At 30.5% G+C, this 22,138-nt stretch overlaps 6 protein-coding genes and 1 long non-coding RNA gene across 8 annotated transcripts; 2 read left to right on the forward strand and 5 right to left on the reverse strand.

Annotated features, from left to right (window-relative positions):
* Positions 1–254: 254 nt before the first annotated feature.
* On the reverse strand, positions 255–1,698 carry Der-1 (derlin 1). The gene is made up of 4 exons (XM_027348280.2): positions 1,326–1,698; positions 1,086–1,262; positions 839–1,014; positions 255–764 (listed from the first exon to the last, which is right to left on the reverse strand). The coding sequence occupies exons 1-4, from the start codon at positions 1,473–1,475 to the stop codon at positions 464–466; spliced, it is 804 nt and encodes a 267-aa protein (XP_027204081.1). The 5' UTR covers positions 1,476–1,698; the 3' UTR covers positions 255–463.
* Positions 1,699–1,827: 129 nt separating this feature from the next.
* Positions 1,828–4,246, reverse strand: LOC113797835 (uncharacterized). Its single transcript, XM_027348279.2, has 4 exons — positions 4,107–4,246; positions 3,211–3,855; positions 2,459–2,699; positions 1,828–2,397 (listed from the first exon to the last, which is right to left on the reverse strand). The coding sequence occupies exons 2-4, from the start codon at positions 3,853–3,855 to the stop codon at positions 2,213–2,215; spliced, it is 1,071 nt and encodes a 356-aa protein (XP_027204080.1). The 5' UTR covers positions 4,107–4,246; the 3' UTR covers positions 1,828–2,212.
* LOC142645946 (uncharacterized) lies at positions 3,781–4,216 on the forward strand. Its single transcript, XR_012846963.1, has 2 exons — positions 3,781–3,894; positions 3,950–4,216. It is a non-coding gene; the product is annotated as an uncharacterized LOC142645946 (long non-coding RNA).
* Positions 4,247–4,870: 624 nt separating the features above from the next.
* LOC113797834 (uncharacterized) lies at positions 4,871–7,601 on the forward strand. The gene is made up of 3 exons (XM_027348278.2): positions 4,871–5,705; positions 5,771–6,153; positions 6,231–7,601. The coding sequence occupies exons 1-3, from the start codon at positions 5,135–5,137 to the stop codon at positions 7,350–7,352; spliced, it is 2,076 nt and encodes a 691-aa protein (XP_027204079.2). The 5' UTR covers positions 4,871–5,134; the 3' UTR covers positions 7,353–7,601.
* Usp16-45 (ubiquitin specific protease 16/45) lies at positions 7,387–10,158 on the reverse strand. The gene is made up of 2 exons (XM_027348276.2): positions 9,418–10,158; positions 7,387–9,341 (listed from the first exon to the last, which is right to left on the reverse strand). The coding sequence occupies exons 1-2, from the start codon at positions 9,903–9,905 to the stop codon at positions 7,559–7,561; spliced, it is 2,271 nt and encodes a 756-aa protein (XP_027204077.2). The 5' UTR covers positions 9,906–10,158; the 3' UTR covers positions 7,387–7,558.
* A 167-nt stretch (positions 10,159–10,325) lies between these two features.
* On the reverse strand, positions 10,326–12,631 carry Thor (eukaryotic translation initiation factor 4E binding protein thor). Of its 2 annotated transcripts, none has more exons than XM_027348271.2 (3): positions 12,296–12,631; positions 12,077–12,235; positions 10,326–11,159 (listed from the first exon to the last, which is right to left on the reverse strand). In XM_027348271.2, exons 2-3 carry the CDS (start codon positions 12,198–12,200, stop codon positions 10,888–10,890), a joined length of 396 nt encoding a protein of 131 aa, XP_027204072.1. In that variant the 5' UTR covers positions 12,201–12,235; positions 12,296–12,631; the 3' UTR covers positions 10,326–10,887. The 2 variants fall into 2 exon arrangements, with proteins under 2 accessions (XP_027204072.1, XP_027204071.1); XM_027348270.2 differs by having other exon boundaries at positions 12,077–12,240; positions 12,296–12,630.
* A 1,192-nt stretch (positions 12,632–13,823) lies between these two features.
* On the reverse strand, positions 13,824–21,796 carry LOC113797830 (uncharacterized). The gene is made up of 10 exons (XM_075823560.1): positions 21,198–21,796; positions 20,128–21,138; positions 19,808–20,053; positions 18,991–19,741; positions 18,102–18,920; positions 17,675–18,028; positions 16,494–16,877; positions 15,515–16,431; positions 14,681–15,439; positions 13,824–14,614 (listed from the first exon to the last, which is right to left on the reverse strand). Exons 2-10 carry the CDS (start codon positions 20,440–20,442, stop codon positions 14,060–14,062), a joined length of 5,100 nt encoding a protein of 1,699 aa, XP_075679675.1. The 5' UTR covers positions 20,443–21,138; positions 21,198–21,796; the 3' UTR covers positions 13,824–14,059.
* Positions 21,797–22,138: the final 342 nt, after the last annotated feature.

A 22,138-nucleotide genomic window follows, 5' to 3' on the forward strand; every position in this document is an offset into this window, starting at 1 on the left:
AGTTTTGATCGATTGCTAACTGCACAAAATAAAAAAATGATTGACATTTTTATTGCCATTCTTTTTTATTCAATTAACAGAAAAAAATTTGTTTTTCCAAGAATGAAAGCTGCGCAGCTGATTGTTTGTTCTGTGCAAACAGAACAAAAAAACATTCAAAACAGAATCTTTTCGAGAAATTGAGCAATATTTTGAAATTGGGGGTTACTCATATATGACATGTCCAAACGGGCATTTAAATCTTTTTTTTTCAATTTAAAAAGAATTTCCGTTATTTTATTTTTATTTTTATTTACAAATAATTTTTGTTTTTAAATCATGCATCAAGTGAGTGAATGTGTCTGTGTGTGATATTGTTGAATTTTGGTTGTTGATGATGAGATATGAACAAATTTTTGCTAAATTTTTTTTTGTTTTACATGGAATTTTTCTTCTTTTTTTTGTGGTTAAGAAAAAATTTTGATCAATTACCACCGAGAACATGTCCACGGCCACCCCAATTATGACCCGATGATGTCGATGATGATGATGATGATGATGATGGATTATTTGATGAAAATGGATTTCGTTGACTACGAATCGATGATGCTGTTGGAAATGAAAGAAATCCAGTTGTTGATCGCATTGGTGTATAACTGGGTAGAAATCGATACAGAATAGATGGTGTTGTTATTAATTCACTACCACCTTGATCTCTTGGATAAACATATTTTACATAATAATAAAGATGACCAGTTAAGATGCCTAAGATTTCAAAGAAACCCCTACAAAATAAGTGAAAAAAAAATTTCGATTAAAAAATTATTCACATCAACACACAAACAGACAGAATACTAACCCTCCACCAAGAATCATATTGAATCCAAGTAAAACCCAAGGCAAAAATTGTGCCTTGAATCTGGTTCCAAACCAAAATGAAACAATCGTTTCTTTATTCAATTGACACCAAACATAAAGGACGCTCAATATCAATGGATCCATTAATAGGTAGATGTTCATGAATACAGCCATTAACTTTTTTTTTTTGAAAAAAAGGAGAAATTCAAACTTTTTTTTCACTGATACAAAACAGAGAGAAAACTTACAACCAAAGATGACCAATTAAATATGAGCATAAAAAGATAATCAGCTGGTTTACCAACAAATTCACTTGTTTCAAGATTTTTTGAATATTGATAAAGAAAATATAGATTTATTAGATAATGAAATCCAGTACCCGGACCAATTGGATAATAAAATGTACCAGTGAATGGTCTCCATAACTAGAAAGAAAAAAGATTTTTTTTTAACACAAATGTAGCTAACATTACAAAAATATATTTTACCTCTAATTTCCATATAGCATCTTTTGTCATAAACATATGGTATGGATTAAATAAACCGATTCGACCTAAAACAGGTATTACAAATGAAAGACCAAACCAATAACGGGTGATTACTGGAATTGACATGAACCATTGTTTAATATCGGCCATGATTGAAGAATTTTGTTACTGAAAATCGATAACCAGTGAATGAAAAAAAAATCTGGAATTTACACCAAATGTTTTTCCAGCTGAAAGAATTATGTTCAATCACGCAAACACAATAAATGAATATATAAACCGAATCAACAAACAATAAAAACAATTCTTCAACTTTAACAAAATCGATAGAGAAAATGTGAAAATATAGCTGTTTTTTTGAAATAAAATCAGCCTTGATTTTCAATGCAATGCAACATCATCATTACAAAAAAAAAGATATCCAATCATTCGAACGAATGTTGTGAGTCGAATCACATGATTAAATTTCAATGTTTTGTTCATAAACGACGTATCCAAACGATTTAAATTTCAAATTTTGGCTAAATTTTTATTTAAAATTGCAATTTTTTTTTAATTTTGAAAAAAAGTGTAGAAAACAAAAATGAAATGAAAAAAAGCAAACTATGGAAAAATTTTGGAATTTTCAATTCATTCGAATATGAAGAGAGAAAGAGAAAAACAAGAATTGTGTCAAATTTTTTGTTTCAATTGTGACAAGTGATAAACTTGTATGAATCGTGTGTGTGTGTAATTTTGACTGGTTTTGCGAATTGTGGTGTTTTGTAATGTGCGGAAGTGTTATTTTTGAAAGAAAGAAAAAAAATTAATCTTTAAGAATGGTCAATCATTGGCTGTGTTCATTGAAAATTGAATGAAAGCAAAGAAGAGAAGAAAAAAAAACAATTTTAAAGTTGACCACAATCAGAAATGGTCACTTTTTTCGATGGTTTACCAGATTGTGATCCATAGCTTTCGATCTTTTTAACAATATCCATACCATCAACAACTGAACCAAAAACAACATGTTTACCATCCAACCATGATGTTTTTACAGTTGTAAGAAAAAATTGTGAACCATTAGTGTTTGGTCCTACAAAAAAAAAGAAATTTAATCAATTCGATATCCAAACAATCAATGTTTATAAACATACCGGCATTAGCCATTGACAAGATACCAGGTCCAGTATGTTGAAGTGTAAAATTTTCATCAGCAAATTTATTGCCATAAATAGATTTACCACCAGTACCATTATGATTGGTAAAATCACCACCTTGAATCATAAAATTCGGTATGATACGATGAAACGAAGATGATTTAAAGCCAAATCCTTTTTCACCAGTACATAAACAGCGGAAATTTTCGGCTGTTTTCGGTACAACATCACTACGGAGCTAAATATTTAGAGATAATCAAAATCAAAGATTAGTAAAAAATGCAATTTTACTTTTTAAAAAATCCCGGTTACAAGCGGCGCCATCTATCGCCGATTGATAATCGATGACAAGAGGAATGGCAAAAAACCGGCGTTGCTTAAAGAGCAATAAAGAGAGAGAAAGACAGCATGAACACGACATGGCATCATCAATTATATGGCTGAGAATTTAGAAGAAAAAAAATCAGCCCACCACGCCGGTTTTTAGTGATTAAAAATCACGTAATAAAATGACAAGCCAAATGATGATAAAGTCTAATTTGTTCGCCTCTTTTTCTTCTCAACAAAAAAAACCTGTCATATTTCTCTAAAAAACGAAATACCGAGCCTGAAGAATGAGTTATTCGAAAGAATTTTTTCGTTGCAATTTTTAGCCAAGAATTGGAAAAACTTCGAAACATGGAATGCGATTGCTTTCACATTCGATGTCAACGGAAATCAAAAGGATCAAAATCCAAAATTGAACTTACCTCCATAACAATGCGACCTAATGGTTGATTATCGGCAGCAACATCAAAATAAACACGCGGAAGTGCCATTATTGATTGATTGGTAGTTTTGTTATTAGAAGATGTTGTTGAAGAAAATTGTCGAATCGAAGTTGAATTAAAATTCGAATTATTAACTAAAAAATCGGACCAAAATGTTGGCGTTATAAAGGCAAATAATCGTTGTTGTTGTTGTTTCAATATCAAAGTCGACGATGAATTTAATGGCGATCGTTGATGAAAGCAACTTCTTATAGAAATAGTAGAAGAAGCAGAAGCAGCAGCAGTAGTAGTAGAAAATGCCATCGAACAATCACTGTGAATTGGCGATAAATTCGATTTATTAGCCGAAAGGCCAAATGGTGGCAGCATAGCTGTTACATGATGATTATTATGGAACGATCGAACATTAATATAGCTAGTAGCAGTATTAAAGGTGGCGCTATGTTTCAACAATGAAATCGAATTTTTTTCGATCCGGGGTTGGCATTTCGTTATCGCTGTTGCCATGCTGCTGCTACTATTACCACCACCATTAACAAAACGGTTGATTAATGAAAGACGAAGACCACCACCACTACCGGCCAATGAAAAACGATATGCCAATGTAGATGATGATAATGCCATCTACCGATATCAGATTAAAGAGAAAGAAAAGGAAAAAATGTAAAAAAAAAATTTTTTGATTTTTGATTTTCGATTTTGATTTTTCACAATTTAGATTGGAAAAATATACGAGAAAAATCTGTTGTTTAATCAGTGATCACATCTATAGAGAATCACTATAGTAATCAAAAACAGAAAATTTTGACCATCCCCACATGTCGAACATAGTGTTAAACACATTTAAAAAAAAGGCCAAACCATTAAAATTTTACCTTAAATTTTCGATGAATTTTTAGGAAATTTTTTTTTTAAAGAGAAAGATTCGAAAAAATTTAACCCAAAAAATAATAACTGTAAATATTATTTCAAAAGATTTGAAAAATGAATTCAATTCAGACAAAAAAGTATCAACACACAGCAAACAACATGTGATGTTGATCATATATGTGAAACGCATGCGTCAATGGAAAACTTGAATTTTGTTCTTTGCGGAGAATTTTTTATTTTTGTTTCCATCCCAAACGACGACCAGGAAATGGCCAGTTTTGTAATTTTTTTTAAAATAGATTTTTAGATTGTTGTTGGTGATTGGAAAAGTTCATCCAAAATGAATGTTTCTTGTTAAAGTTATGAAATTGGTATCATCACCATCATCATCATTATCGATAACTTTTCGAGTCAATGACCGAGTCCTAATGGACGATGAACCGTTTTTTTTGTTCGTTTCGTCATGTTGGTTGACCCTATAGGGAAAAGTCAAGAAATCAATCTGACCAATTTTAGCCTGAAGGGCCATCTAACAAAAGGTCAAACTAAAAAAAAATAAGATAATGGCCATACACACTGGTCAACCGAAAGGAATTCGTTCCAGTCCTAAGTAAAAAAAGAAAACAAACTTGGTCCATTAATATTTTCAATTTTTTTTTTTTGACGAAAGAAAAATGATAACCGTAACTGTAATTACCAGTTTCATCATGTACAACAGCAGCACCTGTAATCATTATCTAATGGTTCATTCACAACGGTACATCAAAATGTCCATGACCTATGTATATGACCTTGCCAACTTGACCATCAAAAAATTGGAATTTTTTTTACGGTTCTAATTCTTATCTAGGGTCGTCGTTGTCTTCGTCTTCGATCGGTCAATATGTCTGGTGGTCAATTTCGATGAGAAAATTTCAAGACAAAAAAAAATTTGGTTTTCTAATTTAAAATTCATTACCAATCTTTGGTCATTGATTATTTGTGTGGTGAACTTTGAACAAGTTGGGTCATCAATTTTTTTTTGTTGAACAAAATGAAAATGTATCAATTTCGAATCGTTATAACATTATTCGTATTGGCCATATATTGGCCATCAGGTTCGTATGGATTTTTTTGGCCATTAACAGCATTATTCGGCAGTAAATCAGCTTCCACTGCACCGGTAAATAATGGAGAATTACCCGAAATTATATTACGACCATATGTTGCAAGTGATTCAAACGATCTTAATCAATTATCATCACCATTATCATCGCCATCATCATCGAATTTTTTTGGTTCCGATCTTTCATCATCATCGTTACAAACACAACAATTTCCACAGCAACAACAACAACAACAAACTCAATCAAATTATGGCTATTTTAACATGGATGGTTCAACTTCCGTTTATAGTGGTAGTAATAGCCATCAACAACAACAACAACAACAATTGGAACAAACATTTCAATCGCAACAACAAATTGAACAAATTCCTTTGGAACAATCACCTGTTCATTCGATTATTTCAAATGAACAACAACAACAACAACCGCAACAACAACAACAATCACAAGAACCATCCGCTATTAGTTCTTATTTTTTTAATCCAGCTAATTTGTTTGGTAAGTTGATCAAAAGTTGTCATATTTTTTTTTTCTTTTTGTTCAACAATTTCGTTGTTGTTTAGATTCGAAACGATTTTCCTATATAAATCGATTTAAACATCAACGACAACCGCAACAACCAATGTCAACATCATCGACAACAAAATATGTATCATCACCAAATATTGATCAAAATCAATATCTGATAATACCGAAACCATCAGCATCATCTAATGTTGAACAACAAATGCCCAGTCAGGATAATTCACAGCCACAGCCATTATCGACTAATAATGTTCAACAACAACAACAATCTCAACAAACAGTTCCACAACAAAAACATTCAGCCAACAATTGGGTATATGTATCACCTGTAAATAAATTGAATAGTCAACAGCAGCCAATTTTATTGGAAGCATATTTTCAAGATCCATCCATACAACAACAATTTCAACAAAATTATCAGGTATATTTTGAAACATTTTAACATAATAATAATCTTTTCATGTAATTAAAACGAATACCATCATCATCAAAAAAAAGGTTGGATCAATCAAAGGATTAATTGGAAAAACAGGTAAACAAAGAACCAGTGCAACTGCCAATGGAAATTCAGTGAAAATGCCATTACTTTCTTGGTTATCGATTCCATCACCAAATCAAATTCATTTACCTCTACAATGGTTTAAGGCAAAATCAACACAACAACAAAATGTTGATAATCAAATGAATATCGATGAACAACAACAATCACAGCCTCAACATTATTATAGTTCAACAATCCAGCATCAAAAACCACTTTATGGTTATACATCACCATCATCATCGAATTATTTTACACAATCGGTAATCAGTAATGGTAATTCGGTTGGATCGAAGCAACCATCACCACAAGCTCAACAGGTTCAGGTTCAAAGCTCTAATCAACAACAATCAATGGCTAATGGTGGTGGTGGTGGATCGGTTTGGTCATCACCATCAGAAACTGCATCATCATCATCATCAAATCGATTGCTGACCGGTACATTACATTCACCACAACAATCATCAGCATTACAATTTTGGGTCGAAACAGATCGTCAACCTGGTCGTGTTATATATCCAAAACCAACAATAACAACTACCCAATACTCACCACAACAGCCATATCAAACGATTCAAGATTATCAACCAATTAGAACTGGATCATCACAAGCAGCTGTATCACAAGTTGAACCGAATCAAGATCTTGGTGGATGGGATTCAATACAAATGGCTGATATTGTTAAACCTGGTCAACATCAATCATTATTACAACAACAACAACAAGAAAACGGTGAAACAATGGATTCGAATATTATTGAAACAATGATGCCATCAGCTTCATCAGATCAATCGGTTGTTATGAATGAAACTGTTCCCGCTAATCAACAACAACAACAGGCACGAGAAACAATTACCGGCCAACAACAACAACAACAACAACAACAATCACATCGTGTTGTTTATCAACAACAAAATTCATCACAATCAATAAATTCCACAACACCTTTGCCACCAACTCAAACCAATTCACGTGCCTTATATAATCATCATCCACAATTTCAATCAATCTATCAAATGATTCAACAATCTCAACAACAACAGCAACAACAACAACAGGAAAATTCAGCTTCGCAAAAATAATTATAAAATTCAAATGAACCAAAACAACAAAACATTTCAAAAAGAAATATCAATTTTATTATTCACATTTACAAAATACAGACAACAAGATAATCATTACATTTTCATTTACAAAGATAATCATAAAAAACAAAATATTTTGAGACAAAAAAACACACAACAACAATAATGGTAAATCACTTTTTCCCTTTAAAAAAATAAACAAATCATTTGGTACGTTCATAGAATAACATATATGGACTTGTTGCATCTCTTAACACTGATTCCAATGTTATTGATGATACAGATGAATCACTGATAAAATACCATTTTCGATTCTTTTCTTGCTTATCATTATCATCGTCGTCGTCGTCTTCGTGGTCAACATTATTTTGATTCATATCAGGTTCACTGGTGGTAACATTCGAAGTAGAATTAGTAGAATCATCACTGTTATTCGGATTATTGGTGGTTGTTTCTGATGATTTTTCATTTCTATGATCAAGATCTTCACGTACAAATTGCATAATATGTTCAATATCCGATACAAATGGTTTAAGATGTAAAAAACGACGAATATTTTGGCAATTAAATGATTCAGGCCGAACACAAACATATGCCATATAATGACCAAAACGTAATGAACCAGAATGTATAACAACAGCATATAATGTATATTCTAAACGACGATCATTCCAATCATCACTAATATCATTGGGATTACAATCTGGTTCATAGAAACGTGAAAAATATTCATAAATACGACTTGTATATGGTGATAAATATAACCGATATGGAAATGATATTTTTGTATTCAATTTATGCATCATCATACGATGTTTATTGAAACCAAATCCTGATGCTTCAAATCTTTTTAATTGTAATATTAATATTGGTGGTGGTAATGCAATCAATTGACATCTTGTTGCTTTTGAATAGATTTTTTTACCACCATTTTGTTTTGAACAATTTTCACAAAGATATTTATTCGATCCATCAAGTGTTTCTTCTTTAATGAAACTACGTAACAATGTACCAAGATCCATATTTTGATAATCTTCATCCGTTCGACACATACGTTCATGTGCAAATAAATGAAATTTATAACGAAATTCATCATCGATAATTTTCTTTTTTTTCGCTGATAAATCTTGAGAATTATTAGGTTCATTTTGCTTATCATCATCATCATCGGATTGTAGAATTTCCGAAGCTATCTTCTCATCATCATCACTGGAACTACAAGTAATGTCACCATTAGGTATTTGATTATCTTCATGATTATCAATGCAAGGCTTTTGAGAATCATCATCGTTGCTGCTGCTGCAAACATTTTCATTTTCATCATTTTCAGTCTTAAGGTTTCGTTGTTGTTGTTGATTTTTTAGCTTAATTTGTTTACGTTCAGCACGTCGAGCTGCTTTTTTTTCTTGCCGAAGTTTTTTTCTTCCAATCAATGATTTATCATCATAGTCATAGTCATTGGCAGTTTGTTGTTCATCACAACTTTCAACATCACCATCACATTCGTCATCATCTTCATCGTTTTTCTTATTCTTTCGATTCTTTTTCTTCATTTTGGTTGATTGTTGTTGTTGTTGAGGTTTTTTGACATTGTCATTCGGTGGACACGTTGATAATTTGGATTGTGGAAATGTAGTATCCAATGATAAAGCCAAATCAATAAATGGTTCGAATGTAAATGAACGATAATCACAAACATTACAATGTATAATTGATAATAATTGGCCACCAAATATTGAATCAATAACAGTATGTTTTGCTGTTATTTTATAACGTTGAGCATTTTCACGATCTTCAGCCGTTGGATTACGACGATCTTCAATTCGTAATCCTTTCAATAGGGCATATTTTTGTCGTAGAATTTCAGATTTTTTCAATGAATCCAATAATGTTATCAATAATTCTTGTGCATCTTGTTGTGCATAACCTTCAAATTGTTGTTTTTCACGTTGAATATCACTTAGCAATGCACGTGGATTTGTTGATCTGTTTTTTTTTGGATTAGATTTCGATTAGAAAATCAGTTTTGGAAGAAAAAACATTCACAATGATAATAACTTACTTTCGTGCAAAAATCTGTTCCTGTAATTGTAGAAAATCAATTATCAATGAATTTGGTGGTGGTAATGAAAGATGTAATGATTCACTTGTAAATGATTGTTTTGATTCATTCCAATAGAATGTTTGTGCATTCCAACGAAAATCTTGTTGACAACGTTCACGTAGATAATGATGTAATAGATAGGTTTGTGCCATTACTTGTTGAACCGAATTAAAATAACATGTATTACCTAGGTTAGGTAAACCGGATGGTTGATTCATTAAACAAGAAGAATGGCCTTGCATCGATGTTGATGATGCGGATGAAGCAGATGATCGTATAGTAACACCATCAATTTTTTCGCTTAATAAATCAATCGTTTCACCACCACCACCAGAATCATTATCAGCTGTTTTTGAAGAATTTCGTTTCGATTTTATCGTTGTTGTTTGAGCAAATTTTTTATTTTGAGCACGACGTTGTTGTTGTTTACGATTTTTTTTCGCCATCGTAATAATTACATTGATTGGATTTTTAATCAAAAAAAACAAAAGATTTCGATAGAATGTTCGAAGAATATTGATCACGAATTCAAACGTGATCGTTATGATTGTTTGAATTAAATCAATGATGAATCAAATTTAAAGAGTAAAAATTTCTAAGTTTTGTTAGGAAAACGCACACACGTGCGTTAGATAATTTTTTTTTCAAAAGAACAATGTTTACCATCAAGAACTTTGATTGAAATTTTTTTTTCTACTAAATTTTTGTTTACGCAGATTATCAGAACCAAACAAAATGTAATCACGTGATTTGTTTGATGTTACGTTCATAACGGACGTTCCGAATTCAAAAAAAAAAAAACTTTGAGCGGGAAATTTTTTTTTTTTGAATTTTTCAAAAAAAAAACAAAATCAAAACAAAAGAAATCCAGATCATTGATCAATTTATATTAATAATGAATGAAAGAATGTTTTGCACAAAAAAAGAAAATACAAAGTTTTAGTTGACAATAATAGTAATAATAACAATAATTTTTTTTAAGCATAAAATATCACATTTATAAATTGGCAATTTGTTTCAAAAATTTGCAATGAGAGTTTCTCTGTTTTGTTTGTTTGTTTGTTTGTTCAAACATCATCATCATCATCATTTTTTTCATTGATTAAAACGTGATTTTTTTATGGTCTTAAACATTGGCCATTTCATCCGTTAATTACTTTCGAGCAAAATCCAAATCCACACCCAAAAACACACACACATCAATAAGATCCAAGAAAAAAAATTGAAAAAAAAGTAAGGAAGAAGAAGAAGAAAACTTTGAAATCATTTTTTTGTTGTTTTGTTTTTGTTTTGTTTATATGTGATCAACAATCATGTTTTTTGTTTGTTTGTAGCCATCGAACCATCGATACCACACAAATAAATCAACATTTGGATATCGACTTGATGGAAAAAAATCATGAAAAGATTTGCAATCGATTCAATCAATCAGATATCAATATCGAATTGTGGCTGTTCATCATGATGATTATGATGATGATGATGATGATGTTTTCTGTTAACATTATTATTTTTAACAATTTTCTGTTGTAAATTGATTGTTTTATTTTTAGTTGGATCCAATATATCATATTTAGGATTTTGTTCATTTGGTTCAATATTTGTAACACCAGGTATGAATGCCATGTTTGGTGGTGAACGTGCCAGTGGACTATTTTTTAAATTCATTAAAAAATTTCGTTCATAAATAATCCTTGTACCTAATCGATTGGTTAAATAAAGAAAAAAAAAAAAGAAAAAAAGATTAAATAATTATGACATGTGATGCGTGTGATACGTAAACGTAATAAAACTTGATCACCCTTTTTTTTCCCCAAATGTCATATATCACCCCATCAATATACGCATTGGTTAATCTTTTTTAACTTTCTATATATGCCCTCATATCATCAATCTAATAATATATTACGCCTATATGCACCAACTCTCTCTTTCTCTCTCCCTATTATCATCAAATATCGTCACTTAGTTAGTTAGCTACCATGGCCGTCGCCATCATCATCATTATCAATCACATGCCGAGGGGATAAACAGAGGGAGGGAAGGAAGTAAAGGAATGATAACTTGTTGTTGTTGCTGTGGTTGTTAGAAGAAAAATAAAACAGACTGAGATCACATGTTGCACAATGGCAACAAACACAGAAAATGTACGTCGTCGTTTTTTATTTTTCTTCAAATGTAATTAGCAACAACAACAACAAACAACCAACCATTTTCAAATTGAAAATGGTGGTGATGATGATAATCAGAAATTGCTTGCCGCCATTCATTTTTCTTTTCAAGTGTCTGCATACACTACTAATACATAGCATGTGACTTGTTGAATGTTGAATGTGTTAAAGTGTGTGTTATAATGTGTATGTTGTCTGATGATGATAATATTCTGAAAATTTCTGAATTTTTTTTGTTTGTTGTTGGTATGACAACAACAAACAAACAAACAACAACAACAAAATGTTTGTTGTTTGTTTTTAATTGATTATGTTTAATCACGGAAAATATTTAGTGAAAATGAAGGAAAAAACATTCGATAAATTTAGTTTTCGATTGATAAATTGAGAAAAAATTGGAGAAAATTTTTGTTGTAGAATGCAAGAACAAGAACAGAATTACTTACCACCGGGTGTAGTGGAATACAATGTACCACCGGGTGTTGATGAATAACGATCCGGTAATTCTTTTGGATCATTTACAATCTGACGACGTGATGTTGGTATTGTTTTTGCTCCAATTTCTTTCATTTTTTCTTTCTTTTTTTTTATTTCTTTCGGGTATTCTATACTGTTCGGGATTTGAAAACATGAAAACATTTAATCAAAACAAAAACTTGATTTACCTTTTTTAAAATGACAAGAATTTCAGCTTAGCTCACTGTCTCTCTCTCTCTCTTTCCCTTGCTCTCTATATGATTACAAAACTAAAAATGAATATCGATATGGTTGAATTCAAAGATTTTTATATGGCAACACTAAAATGATAATAGGATGTGTGCGCGTGAACAAACAAACACAGGTTGCATTAAATAGTTTTAGATGGATGGATGGATAAGGATTAAATATTTGGTGTGTGTGGTATATGTGTGTGCGGTGATTAGCCAACAAACCAAGCTTTTCCAGATCACTTGCAACCAAAAAACAACCAACTAGCCCCGAATGAATCGATCGATCGAATGAATATCGATATGGTTACAGCATCAAACGAACAAAACAAAACAAAATGAAATGATGTTTTGAAGTTGATAAACCAAGCAACAACAATAATAAGCTTCTGTAAATAATAATGTCGTAGTGGTGATAAAAATAGATACGACGATCGTTTGTTGGTTTGTCTCAAATGTACACACTAAGCATATGATACTGCGGCTACAATTTCTTTTCTTTTTTATTATTGGATTCAATTTCGATTGAAGCAAAAAGAAATGGGCGCGATCAATTTTGTTTGCAAACTTTTTTTGTTTCAAACAAAAATCCACTACACATACATAGTTGTCTGTGATTTGAAACGTCGTCGTCTTGTGTTAGATCAGTGAAATGATGATGGTGATGATATGCCAAAATCCTAATCCAACCGAAAAGAAAAGAAATTCGGAATTAAAAACGTAGCAGTGTAAAAAAAAGGGGTATAGGGTGATTTCATTTACAAAGAAAAAAAGAGATGAGCAAATACGAAATATTTTTGAAGGTAATTTTAACACGCTACTGCTACTGCTGTTGATGAATTTGTGAAATCCAGTTCTCTTCTTCATCATCAATCTTGTCATCATTCATTCATTAATCAGACGATATTTTCTATTTTCTTGGCAGAAATCAAATCTGAAAAAAAGATTATAGCTTTTCGTATCATCGTAAAAAAACATGTGATCTGCTCTTATTATCCTCATCATCAAATGATGATGATGATATGTGTTAATGAAAAATGATGATCATCATATAGTCGATGGTATGTTTCAAATTGTACAAGTGTTTAGTTAGTTAGTTTTATCATGTGAGACAGGTGATAGTACAGTATAGTAATAAGCAATCACGTATACAATTTTGCTTTGCAATTCGAGAAACCCATAAGAAATATTCTCAATATATTCAGTCTCTTCCTTAAAACGAAAAACGAAAAGAAAAAAGCTAGCATGTGATCGATATGACCATGGTCTGGTGTGGATTTTATCACAATATTTATCAGTTAGAATCTGATTTTGAATGTCTGTGTGTTTGATGCTAAAAACATTAAAAAACAAACATCAAAAAAAAATTTCAAATTGAAAAAGCGCTAACACAAACAAAAATCACAAGTTCATCAAAAACAAAAATAAAAAATCATGTTTTTTTTAAAAAAAAATTTTAATTTCATAATAATTATCCAAAATCACATTTTAAAAGTTTATAAGATTATTTTCATTTAATTTTCGTTGTTTTTCGTTTAAAAAAAAAATTTCTTGTTTTTCATGAGGATCAAGGTCAAGGGAGAAAGACAAATATGAATTTATTAACAAAATTCAATAGTTCCTTCAATCAAGATGAATGTGAAAAAAATACAGATTTTCTTTTCTTTTTTTTTTAATTAAATTATTTGGATTAAGGCCTGTACAATTTTCGCTAATTTTGTTTCATTGAATATTTGCCGTTGTTGTTGTTCTTGATGGCCTTTGTTGTTGTTGTTGTTGTTTTGAAGATGAACTAAATGGATGATGCTGAATAAAATGAACATGTCGATGATTTGCTGTAGGATGATGAGTGGTTTCATCTTCAAAACTCATATTAGCAAATGCTTGTTTTGAACGATTTGATTTATCTTTATTGTTATTACCACCATTATTACTTTTATCCACAGTTATTTTCGAAACTAAACCAATTTTTTTTGAATGAATAGGAATAGTCGTAGTTTCCGCACTTGTAATTGTAGTTATTTTACCTGATCCAGGTGCAGGAACCTGATCACCATCACCACCACCACCGACAACAATAACCTGATCATCATCATTAACTATGTTAGTCGATTTTTTTTTCTTCTTTCCAGATTCTTTATCTTTTTTCTTATCTTTATCTTTCTTTTTTTTGTCTTTTTCTTTCACTTTCTTTTCATTAATTTGTTTATTTTCATTTTGTATTGTTTTATCTTTGGATTTTTTATCTTTTTCTTTTGATTTTTTATCACATTTTTCCTATATCATTTGGGAAACACATAAAAATTATTATTATTCGAATGAAGGGTTAAATTAACTATTTACCTTTTTATCTTTTTTATTCTTTTTCTTATTCGCCAATGATGATTGTTCATTAGCAATAGATCGATCATCACCATCCATTAATAAATCTTCACTTTCATTTGGATCTAATAAACCATCAACTTCATCATCACTTTCATCAACTTCATATTTTTTTGCAACTTTGGATTTAATTTTCAGATTTGATCGTTGTAATTGATTACGATTTAATTTATTATTATTATTAACACCGCTACCAGTTGAAATGGTTGATGAAGATGATGATGATGTTTGTATAACATTCGATGTTGTTGTCGCTGTTGTTGGTTGTTTAGCAGCTGTTGTAGCTGTTGTTGTTATTGGATTTATCGCAGACGACAAAGATGATGTTTTAGTAGTGGCTATCAACGATAATGATGGTGGTGTTAGTTGCGGAATTTTGACTATTTGGTTTTGTTGTTGTTTGATCGATTTCGTTGATGATGATGATGATGATGTTTCAAATGGAACAGCACCAAACAAATCGGTAGTCGATCTAGGAACCGAAATATTCTTACTATCATTACTGATCAATATTGATGGTGGTGAAATAGTATTGCTCGTTGTTGTTGTTGTTGGAGCGGTTATTGATTCCTGTATAATAGTCGATACAGGTAAATCAGAAAATGAATTTTCAAAACGATTTGTTATCGTTGGATTTGAAATCAATAACGTTCGACGTTCATTTGGATCAACCAAAGCAACAGCTGTACTTGTATCTTTTTGATGTTGTATAGTTTGATTCTAATATTTGGAAGAAGAAGAAATTTGAAAGACATTAAACAAACACACAAACACATAAACATAATGCAAACTTACAATCAATTCTTTATCCGTAAATGGTATCGAACCAAATAAATCTTTATTATTCATTTGATCAAATATAACCTGCGGTATAAGACTACGTTCAACTTCTTCATCAAGACGACGATCATTTTCTTCACTTGAATTATCCAATGAATGTTGATGTTGATGTTGATTATGATTATTCAATGTATTCATTGAAGGTGGTGATAATGATAATGTTTCAAAATCGGAATGTATACGTGAAGAATGATGATGATTAGCCGTAACAATAACATTTACAGGTTGCTGCGTAACTGTTGCAGGCAATTGAATATTTGAATATTTGGAATCATTATTCGAATCAAATAATAAAGCTTGTTGTCCATCATTGATTGTAATCAATGATTTTGTTGTTGTTGTCGTTATTGGCAATGTTGTTGTTGTAGTTATTATCATTTCATCATCATCATCATTATCTTCTAATAATGGTCGATGACCTTCAACATGACCAATCAAATGATCCAATGAATCAATATTTTTCTGTAATGTATCTGAACGTATAGATGAATTTGATGTACCACAATCATCATTATTATTGTCCAAATTTTCAATCATTGGATTATGAGTAATCTGTATTCGAGATATATTCAATCCACCAATGGATTTACATTTCGTCGAATTCAATATCCGATGATGATGATGATGATGTGGTAATTGATTTTTAACCAATCCATATTTAATATGATCCACATTATCATCATCACTATCACCATGATGACCAGCTGAATGTTTGGAATCTTGAGAATCATCACTATTACTACTAATGTTGGAATCATCATCATCATCATCATGGTCATCAGATGAAGATGTATCTGATTCATCATCATCGTCGTCATCATCTGTATTTTGAAGATCAGATGCTGATCCTATTGATGAATGAGAATCTTTTACTGTTTAAAAAAAGCAAAAACGACACGTGATTATTAGATAACAAATCAATCATTGAACTTACCCTCATTATCATCACCATCGATATCATCATCATCATCATCAATATTATCGACTAATGGTTTAATCATATCACCAATTGCTTCATAATCATTATTATGATGATGATTATCATTACTAAGAAGACCCATTCTTAATCCATGATCGTCGTCATCGTCATCAACAACATTTTTGCCTTGATGATGATCATCATCTTTTTCACTATCGTCACGATTACCACCACCATCAATATGATGAAAAATTCGTTGATCATGATCAAAACAACAATCATCATCTTCAGCCGTATCCGATGAATATAATGGCATATAATTTGCTGTTGTATTTGGACTACAACCACTACCATTAGCACCACCACCACCAGTACCACCACAACCACCAAGTAATCCACCTAATTGATTTGATCGTAAATTTGAATAACAATAATATAAATTTAGATAATTTAATCCTAAACGATCCATTTATTTTATTTTTTCAAATGTAATAAAGTTGATGGTTAACATGGTTTGAGATTGAAAAAAAGATTGGTTAAATTTCTGGTTAAATGTGAAGGAAACACTGGAAAAAAAAGATGAACTCTTTGGATCATGCATGAACGGGAAAGAAATAGGAAGAAGAAGAAATGAAGGTTGACCATCACCAAGGTTGAAAGGTTAATTAAATAATCAAATTTATTATCAAATATCAATCAAAAAAAAAATCTTTTTCACATAAAATATTGTTATAAAAGGAACTACTTTTCACAAATATAGAAATCTTAGCAAACAAAAACAACAAAAAAATAAACTATTTCATACACAAACACACTGAACAAACACTACTATACCAAACACATTATCAAAATATTGATTGAAAAATAATTAATGGCCTCAATTTGTTTTTGTTTGTTTGATTTTCAAAGATTAGATTACTTTTGGAAAAAGAAAAAACAGAAAGTTAAGACAACAGAAAGCAATAAAAATGGCTATTTTGGCTTTTCCGTATTTTGATTTTGATCAAATCAATCAATCAATCAATCAATCAATTAATTAAATGTTTGCCATTTTTGTTTAGGATCATCTACTTCATCATTAAGATTAGTGTTATTAGTATTATTATTGTCGGTGTAGTTGTTATTATTATTGTTGTTAGGTGTAACATTTAGATTAGATTCATCATCACCATCATCATCATCATTATGAATAATACCTTGACTAGACGAGCTAATCGATTTATCTGATATAATTTTTGATAATTGATCATCACCATCACCACCATCATCATCATCATTCGTTGAACCGGGTTGTTGTTGTTGTTCATTAATATTATCATTGTTATTATTAACAATCATAAATTTATTATTTGAACCTATTGTTATCATAACTGATTTTTTTGTTGTTGTCGATGGCGATGTTGTTGAAGATTGTTGTTGTTGTTGTTGATTATCATCATTATCGGTAATAAAAATCGATGTTCCATTATCAGAATTTTGTTGTTGTTTTTCCAGATATTCTTTTAAACGTTCTTGATTTACTGGTACCTGATCAAATGGATTATCGGCTACTGTTTACGATTTAATGATAAACATGGTATCCAATTTACTTTAAACCACAAAACAAATCTACACACTACTTACATTTTGTATCATTAGTCAAACGAATACGATCAAATTCTTTACCAAATAATTGATCTTCAAATAACAAAGATGTGGATGATGGTTGTTGTTTTGGATTATTATTATTATCTTCAAATGGATTTAATGAACGAATTCTTGTCAATGATGATAATTGTTGTTGATCAATACAATCATTCGATATAAATTCATTTGATGATCGATTACTATTGTTTGAATTTGTTTGTATAGTAAACATTTTTATTCCATTCGAATCGGCAATAGTATTTGATTGATTAAATGCACTACTATCACTCATATTACGACGATGATGTTGATGATAATTGCTTACGGTAATATTAGTAGTTGCATCAAGTAAAGTTGAACTTTGGTTTCTTGTCGGTGGATTCGATGATAATGATAATGTATCCACTATAAATGGATTATTATTTGTTGATGATTGTTGTTGCTGTTGTTGTTTATGATGACGTTGATGTACAAATTGATCCAAATGTATATCAGCTTCATCATTAATTAATACAGTGTTCATTGATTTTTGTGTCTGTTTATGTTGTTGTTGTTCCAATAATTTATTAGCGTTATTGTTTGTCGATGCAAATAGCTGACTACCGGAAGAAAAACTATGCGAATTGGTAAGACCACCAGTATGACTGACTCTACTACTACTATTATTATTAATAGTACCACTATCTTTCACAGATAAATTTGTTGCGGATATTGTTGTTTCAGGATGATTTGATATTGATAATGATGATGATGGTGTAATAGAACGTTGAAAAGCAACTGGTGATGTTGGCAATACCGAATTAATATTGATGCTTGCTATATTTTTTAGGATAATAATGATGATGATCAAACGATCAAATAATAAAACACTATATAATAAACTAACCTTTTGGTCTTTGTCTTGGTGTAACAGTTGTTGTTGTTGTTGTTTTGTCACTTTCACCATGATAATGATTAGCAGCTTGTTGTTGTTGTTTGGATTGATGATTATTACTACTGCTACTTACAGTAGATAGATTATTTGATGATGAGGTCGATGAATTTGTTGTTGTTGTTGTAGTTGATTGATTAGATCGATGATGATCATTATTGGAAGAACGTTGATGATGTCTAATTTCACGTGATTGTGTTTCAGTTAGTGGTATACGTAAATCCGACCAATTTGGTTTAGAAACATTATTTCGATTAGAAATTGGCGATTCTTCTCCTTTAAGATTGAATGCAAGATAGGAAATTTGATAAATATCCGGACGATCATCTGGATCTGGTGATAACATATAAGCAATTAATGAAATTAAACGTTGTGAATATCTTTCGGCATAAGAATCCGGTATAGTGAGCTGCGCATTCTGTATGGCCAGTGTTGATTCACCAAATGGTAATGTAAAATAACACAGTTTATATACAAGGCAACCTAAAGCCCAAATATCAGCTTTAGTAGTGATTGGTCGTCCTGAATAAACATCAACCATTTCAGGTGAACGATATGCTAATGTAGTATAACGTTTAATTTCATCTTCAATCGATAATGCAGATTTTCGGCCACCATTATCACTTAATTGTAATGATTTAGTTGTAGCCGAACCAAAATCACAAAGCATATAATTGCCATCATCCGAAATAAGAATATTTTCAATCTATAAATGACCATCATCAAAAAAAAAAATGTTAAGAATTTTCTTTTTTGGTTTAAAAAAATTTACCTTTAAATCACGATGTATAATTGGTGGATCATTATGATGTAAACGACCAACAGCTTCACAAACATCACAAAGTATACGTATAATTTCCATTTCATTGAATCCCGTTTGTAAACGATCATTCATTAAATGTAATAATTGTCCTTTACAATGTTGCATTAACATAAATATTTCATATACTTCATTGCCACAATAATTTATTGTTGATTCAACTAATTTTACAATATTCTTATGTGATCCTAATTTTCTCTATAACCGAGAAAAAACAAAAGGAAAAATAATTAGGAAAAAAAATGGATCGTAAAAATCAAAAATATACTAACAGCAATATCAATTTCACGTTTACAAATAGACAAATCTTGTTCATTATTAACATATAAACGTTTCAATGCATAACGTATACCATTATTAGCTTTAACTAAAAAAACTAATGAAAATCCACCTTCAGCAATAATATCTTCAACCGTACATAAATATTGACCAATATTGAATATTTTTCCTAAAAATGAACCACTAGATGAATGTGATATTGTTGTCGATGATGTTGATGATGATGCGGATGGTAATGATTGCGTTGATGATGGTGGTGTTAATGGTTCGGGTTGTCGTTGATAATCACGTTGAAAGAATCGTTTCATTTTTGTTGTTTTGGTTGCTTGGTCAGGGTAATTACAACCAAATTATCATTTTCATATGATCATTAAAATATCAACAACAAAACTTTCAAAAAAGGCAATCATGTGCGATCAGAATCGCAATGAAATTGCATTGATCGGATCTTATCTTGATTGACGAAAACGAAAAACAAAACAAAAATATTTGAAAAACCAGGAAAAATTTTTTGTTTGTTTGATTGGAAAACAGAAAAAAACATTTAGAGATGATCAAGATGATGAACGCCCAGAAATATTTGTGTTTGTGTCTATAGAGATGATGATTTCTCTATTTTACTTAATATTTTTCAATCAATTTTTTTTGTTTGTTTGTTTGTTTTGATGTGTCACAAATATATGTGAGTATAGAGCAATATCGCGTTCGACATTTGATGGTGGAAGTAAACACAACAAACAAATAATGATAATGATGACGACAACAATTGGATTTTTATTGATTAAAATTGTTTGATTGTGGTGGCAGCGTTGCTGTCGTCGATGATAATAATTTCAAAAATGTTGTTGATCACTAATTTGATGATGATAACGATAAGGTTATTGTCATCATAATATGCAAAAGAAAGGAAGGAAATAAGATTTGGATTTTTGTGAAGACAAATGTTTAATGGAGGCAATAATGGTGGTTGGAATTTTTTGAAAAAAAAGAAGATATTCAATTCACTAGGATGGTAAAGAAAATGATCAATTTCCAAGGATAATTGAAAACAAAAATGTCATACCTTTATGGTCGTTGATGATGATGATCATAAAAACAAAACAAAATCGAATGTTTAATTTCGAACATCTGGACATTTCGAACGAATCATTGTTTTGCTGCATTCAAATTGTTTTCTGTTGAGAAATGAAATCTTCTTTTCATTTCAAGGACAAAATTTTGTTTTGAATTCAATGAATTTAACTAAAATGATGAATGGTTGTCAAAAAATATAAATGAAAATTAATAAATAAACTATTAGGTGATTCTTAGTAGGCACATTTCCGTTGAAAAGGTTTCAATATTAAAAACGAAGGGTTAATCAAATAATTTTGGATCAAAAAAAAACCTTTTTGAGCCTGAATCTTATTTCTTTTAAAAAGCCTAAAAATCAGGGAATCCAAAATGAATACAACCATCATCAACAACAATAACAATGGAAATTTGACTCAAAATACTCATTGATGATGCCATTATCCAACAAAATAAAAATTGAAGATATTTTTTTGTTGTCAGTGATTATTGTTGTTGAATAGTCATTTCTTTCTTTCTTTCATTTCTTTCTTTTTTTGAGGATAATGTCATCATTAATTTATCTTCTGTCTATAGACCTAAAAAAAATCACAGTACGTAAATAATAACAACAACAACAACAATCCAAGAGAGAGAGAAAAAAAGAGTATATACGTCACAATATATTGATGGAACATTTATCCATTGAAATAAAAAAACATCAAGTTTATACAGGAAAAGTTTGCAAGAAATTAATTTATTGGAAAATATTTGATTTTGTTGATCAAAAGATGGCAGCATTTTGTCCATATTGTTGGATGAATTAATTTTTTTTTGGATTAACCTAACCTCACTCAACTATGAATCACACTCATAGTCATGGTCATCAACCTAACCTCACTCAACTATGAATCATAGTCATAGTCATGGTCATCAACCTAACCTCACTTAACT

This window comes from Dermatophagoides pteronyssinus, unplaced genomic scaffold, assembly GCF_027571235.1.
Source record: "Dermatophagoides pteronyssinus isolate colony J.1.1.1.1 unplaced genomic scaffold, Derpt_VIB-CSIC_2022.12 sq0031, whole genome shotgun sequence".
NCBI classification, from domain to species: Eukaryota; Metazoa; Arthropoda; class Arachnida; order Sarcoptiformes; family Pyroglyphidae; genus Dermatophagoides; species Dermatophagoides pteronyssinus.

Coding starts and splice junctions, on each gene's coding strand:
- Der-1 (XM_027348280.2), bottom strand. CDS start 1,475: ATGGCCGATATTAAACAATGGTTCATGTCAATTCCAGTAATCACCCGT. Junction 1,015..1,085: donor TTAATTGGTCATCTTTGGTT/GTAAGTTTTCTC, acceptor AAAAAAAAAAAG/TTAATGGCTGTATTCATGAA. Junction 765..838: donor AATATGATTCTTGGTGGAGG/GTTAGTATTCTG, acceptor CTTATTTTGTAG/GGGTTTCTTTGAAATCTTAG.
- LOC113797835 (XM_027348279.2), bottom strand. CDS start 3,855: ATGGCATTATCATCATCTACATTGGCATATCGTTTTTCATTGGCCGGT. Junction 2,700..3,210: donor TAGGTCGCATTGTTATGGAG/GTAAGTTCAATT, acceptor CTAAATATTTAG/CTCCGTAGTGATGTTGTACC. Junction 2,398..2,458: donor CTTGTCAATGGCTAATGCCG/GTATGTTTATAA, acceptor TTTTTTTTGTAG/GACCAAACACTAATGGTTCA.
- LOC113797834 (XM_027348278.2), top strand. CDS start 5,135: ATGAAAATGTATCAATTTCGAATCGTTATAACATTATTCGTATTGGCC. Junction 5,706..5,770: donor TAATCCAGCTAATTTGTTTG/GTAAGTTGATCA, acceptor GTTGTTGTTTAG/ATTCGAAACGATTTTCCTAT. Junction 6,154..6,230: donor AATTTCAACAAAATTATCAG/GTATATTTTGAA, acceptor ATCAAAAAAAAG/GTTGGATCAATCAAAGGATT.
- Usp16-45 (XM_027348276.2), bottom strand. CDS start 9,905: ATGGCGAAAAAAAATCGTAAACAACAACAACGTCGTGCTCAAAATAAA. Junction 9,342..9,417: donor GAACAGATTTTTGCACGAAA/GTAAGTTATTAT, acceptor AAAAAAAAACAG/ATCAACAAATCCACGTGCAT.
- Thor (XM_027348271.2), bottom strand. CDS start 12,200: ATGAAAGAAATTGGAGCAAAAACAATACCAACATCACGTCGTCAGATT. Junction 11,160..12,076: donor GTATTCCACTACACCCGGTG/GTAAGTAATTCT, acceptor CCAATCGATTAG/GTACAAGGATTATTTATGAA.
- LOC113797830 (XM_075823560.1), bottom strand. CDS start 20,442: ATGAAACGATTCTTTCAACGTGATTATCAACGACAACCCGAACCATTA. Junction 19,742..19,807: donor TTATACATCGTGATTTAAAG/GTAAATTTTTTT, acceptor GGTCATTTATAG/ATTGAAAATATTCTTATTTC. Junction 15,440..15,514: donor TTACGGATAAAGAATTGATT/GTAAGTTTGCAT, acceptor TCCAAATATTAG/AATCAAACTATACAACATCA.